General features: G+C 32.5%; 1 protein-coding gene across 1 annotated transcript; it reads right to left on the minus strand.

Moving 5' to 3' along the window:
* Positions 1-2188: 2188 nt before the first annotated feature.
* Positions 2189-4230, minus strand: LOC131875743 (uncharacterized). The gene is made up of 2 exons (XM_059220385.1): positions 2424-4230; positions 2189-2268 (listed from the first exon to the last, which is right to left on the minus strand). Exons 1-2 carry the CDS (start codon positions 4228-4230, stop codon positions 2189-2191), a joined length of 1887 nt encoding a protein of 628 aa, XP_059076368.1.
* Between the last annotated feature and the right edge of the window lie 523 nt (positions 4231-4753).

Here is a 4753-nt window from a genome sequence, read left to right on the forward strand (position 1 = left end):
TGTCGCCGAAAGCGATATTGTGAGGGATATATGTGTGTATGCTAATGGTATTCAAATTTATGTCACTGATTTTTATTTTGAATACCTAACCATATCTTCAGACTCAGAGTCAGAGTCAGAGTCAGATTCTATCGAGGATGAGAGTGTCGAAAATGATAGTAGGCCATCTTATACTGTTCCTGTCAGGTTAATGTATTGGGCAGCTCATGAATATATGGAGCCTCTAACCTACCCCGATTCAATAATCGACATTCCTGGGGATCGATTACATTTGCAACAAATATTAGAAGATATTGAATCAAATAAAGCAGAGTTGGAATGGCGTTTGATTAACGTATTTGTGGGTGCTCAAAATAGTTACGATTTTTACTTTGATTATGAGTGCCATGATGATGAAGATGAGGAGGATGACATTATAGATGAGGCTCCTCCAGCAGATAGGAGTGCAGTGGAGAATTTAGAGAGAGAGATAATAGAGGAGAATAGACACTTGTGTGGTATATGTCAGGCTACTCTGTTGGGTGGTGAAATTGTTCTCAAAATGCCCTGCAATCATGAATACCATGAGAGATGTATTTCGCAATGGCTGGAAACTTCCAACTCTTGTCCGACCTGCAACCACTGATGACTCAGGTTGAAATTGGTTACTAGATGCTAGATAGATTTTGCAATGCTCTGGTTTAGTTTATGTTTCTAGACTGCTCTTACAACTTGTAATTGGTTGTTGGGTACTCGTTTGCAGAGTTTAATCTGCTGTCTGTAAGTGGTCTCCTGTTTTTTTTTCTTGGCAGCCTATTTGCTGCATATTATGTAGCCTTTTTTTTTTTATTACTTTAGAAAACCTTATTAATTTTTGTTTCTCTCTCTTTTAATGTTAATGACAAATGGGAATTTGGATTTGAGAGTATCTTTCTTTTTTTAATTGAGTTAGTTTTCTCCCCAATTCTTGATATGTGAGATTTAGTCTAGTTAGGGAGCTTCCATTGAAGGAAATTTTGTATGGGAAAAATGAAAGGAAAAATTTTTATAACTCGCTCTGCTCATTATATATACTAATTACTGTACTTTTTCACACATTTATCCAGGTCGAAAAGATTCCCCTTTGCTATTATTCTTTATTCTGGAACACATGTAACAGAAGTTCACACATTATTGTATATTTTTATATTCTGGAACACACATGTTATATTATTGTATATTTTTATATTCAAAAAAATTACTTTTAAATAATATTTTATTACACATCAAAATCATTTTAATAAAAAATTAAAATATAAGTATTTTATTAAGAGATTAAATTTTTATTAATTTTTCATAATATGTTCTTTTTAAAAAAAAAGTCGTTTAATAAAATAAAATAATTATATTTTTTTAATTATGATTAAATAAATTTAAAATATACTAACTTCAAATAAAAATATTGAAAAAAATCAATATTAATAGCTATACTTCACAATTAGTTATTTCCACTATATATTGATTTTCATATATTGTTATAGGTATATTTAACATGAAACAAATCTATAATTTTATGGGAATTTTTGTTCTTTAATATGTTATGTCTAATAACCCTTTCTTTATTTTGCACAAATAAATCTTCATCACCTTAAAAATAAGATAGTTACAAATACAAATATATGCCAACTTAGTAATTCATTTTGATATTAGATCTTTTTTTAAATAAAATCATAAGTCATATTGTGAAAGTCTAAAATGTCAAAATTATAAATTGTTGTTGAATAAATTTAAATGATTAATAGTCACTAATAAAAAAATAGAATTGTTATTTTTATATTGATTATAGAGTTATCAACAGAAATTACAGTATGAAAAGGAATCTCAAGTTTTTCAACTCCAGAGGCATGCCTCACACAGAGAGAAAACAAAACCGAGTATGCTAAGCAAAAGTTACACCAATACACCATACAGAGACAGTATTACAAAATGATAATTAACATATACAAAGGTTTAATGTAACAGGTCTTCATATTGTTCCATCCAAGCGGTCCATCCAAGCGGACCTTCCATCCAAGCGATGCTTTTGTTGGCTTGAATTTGGGCTATCATTTTTATCTGATCATCGGTCGCATTCTTATTCTTGATGATTTCTTTGTGTAGTTTTTTCACCGTTTTGTTGAATAGGACCATATTGTTCATGTGGTTACGATAGTTGTAACCGTCTTTCATTTCAAAAATGAACATAGCAGAGTGACCCATCTTGAGGAATCTGCTCAATTTCTCCTTCTCGATCATCATAGTGATACAGACCTGCGAAGAAATTTTCAAAAGGGTGAGTTTTAAGAATAACTCAGTAAGAGATCTATGCACGCCTTGAAACCTTTCTTCATTCCTACACTTCCATAATTGCCACAAGATGTTAGACGAGATAATAAACCATAAAATATTAGAATCATTTTTGAGACCATGAATATATCCAGTTAGTATTTCTAAAATATCAATGTACTTGGGATAAGTTACTCCACACAGAGCCCACACCTTCTGAGCAAATTTACATTCAAAGAAAATATGCCTGTAAGATTCCTGTCTGTTACAAAGCTTATAGAGATCATTAGGGACCAAGTAACTGCTGATAGGAAGCCTATTGATCAAAATAAGCCATTTAAAACATTTGATCTTGGGATCGATGTAGGATTTCCAGTTTCGATTAAAAATTTTATTCCATTGCTTCGTATCCAGTGAGGCATACCAGCAAGTATTGACATGCTTAATAATCTCCTGATTGTTATTCATGGTATTGTACACATTTTTAGCTTTTGTTTTACACAGCACAGTTCCATCCGGCCATTTACTGTTTATAAATCTATGCGAGTCTATGAGACATATTGAAGGTATATTGGTGCAAGCTCTAGTAATCATGTTATATGTTTTTTTATGAGCAGCAGGAAGATTGTACTTGATTCTTAATTCATCCCACTTAATCAGACAGTCATTCTCAAATAAATTGATGAAGGTGGAAATACCTAATCTATTCCAAATTTTAGCCGAGCATCCTTGAGTCAGGGCAAGCGGCTTCCCCTGGAGAAACAGATTCCACCAGATGGACCTCTCACCATGAAGAAGGTTACCTGTGTAGAAGAGGTTATCCGTAATATAATGTCTCGAATCCTCCCAAGCTTTCCATATGGTTTTAAAAACCGCAGATCCATGTACAATAGAGGTAAATTTACCGAATAAAATATCAGCAAATGGGAGATTTTTCCAAGATTTAGCCTTCTTGGGGTAGCCTCTTAAAATATTGTTTCGAATAAGCACCTTCCATGGTTCTTCACCATCAACACAGTGAGAGACCCATTTGGAGGCCAGAGCGATGCCTTGGAGTTTGAGGTCCTTCAGACCTAATCCCCCAAAAATTTTATCAGTTCTGCACCAATCCCATTTTACCGCGTGAAGTTTTTTGTTGCCTTTACCATCAGACCATAGGAAGTTCCTAATGGCCTTCTGAATTTCCACAATTTGGTAATTGTTAAACATCCATGCCGAGGCATAGTAAATGTTATAAGATGATAAAATTTTTTGACAAACTTGGAGTCTACCAGCGAGCAACAGAGTTTTGTTGTACCAGCTATTGAGTTTTTTTGTGATTTTTGACTTGATCCAGAGCCACATGTCCTTAAGCGAAGGTTCAACAGCAAAGGGGATACCCAGGTAATGGACTATATTGTTGGGGCCTCCCCACAGAAAACCATATTGCATAAACCAATCCGGAGGATGTTCGACCCAGCCAAGACAAATACACTTGGCCTGAGACAGTTTAGCTCCGGAGATTGAGCAGAAGAGATCAAGTTTTTTTTTAAGGTGACAAAAGTTTAAATCTTCCAATTTAACAAATAAAATGGTATCATCAGCGAATTGACATATGTTCAGCTCTTCATTTATGGGCAATGTGATACCTTTGACAGCCGGGGAGAGAGTATTGTCAGTGATGATGAAAGATAAAGCTTCAGAGGCAATCACAAAGAGAGCAGGGGCAAGTGGACAACCCTGTCTTATAGATCTGGTTAGGGAGAAGGGATCAGAGAGAGACCCATTTATATCAATTTGAGCCATAGCATCTTTTAGTAGAATCTTGATAAAATTGCAGAATAGGACAGGGAAACCAAAAGCCATAAGCATAATGTCAATAAAGCTCCATTCTATTCTATCATACGCTTTCTCGAAATCTAGGAGAAGTATCACAGCATCCTGATTGGAAGACTTCGCCCAGTTCATAGCTTCCCAACTGGTTATAAGGTTTTCCAGGATATATCTTCCTTTAATAAATCCTGTCTGGGTAGAGCTAACAAATTTAGGCAGTATGGTTTCCAGCCTGCGAGCCAAGATTTTAGCATGTATTTTATAAGATACATTTAAGAGAGTGATTGGCCTCCAATTTTTGATAATAGTTTTGTCTCCCTCTTTAGGTATTAATTTTATTATACCTCTATTAATCATGTTATTTAAATTAATAATTTAATAATATTTACAGTTTAAATTATTTTTTTTTATAATTTTTAATTATTTAAAAAAATTTAAAACAACTAAAATTAATTCTTATGATTTTTTAAAATTATTTTTTGTAAAATATCAATTATTCTTACTAAATAAAAAAAATATAATTTATAAATAATTAATTAATAAGTATTTTCTAAAACCTAAAATTAAAGAATAAATTTAATTATTTAATAATATTAAGTATTACTAAGTTAATGTTAAAAATTATTTAAATATAAATAATATAACTCTAATAGTCCCT

This window comes from Cryptomeria japonica, chromosome 5, assembly GCF_030272615.1.
Source record: "Cryptomeria japonica chromosome 5, Sugi_1.0, whole genome shotgun sequence".
Lineage (NCBI taxonomy): Eukaryota > Viridiplantae > Streptophyta > Pinopsida > Cupressales > Cupressaceae > Cryptomeria > Cryptomeria japonica.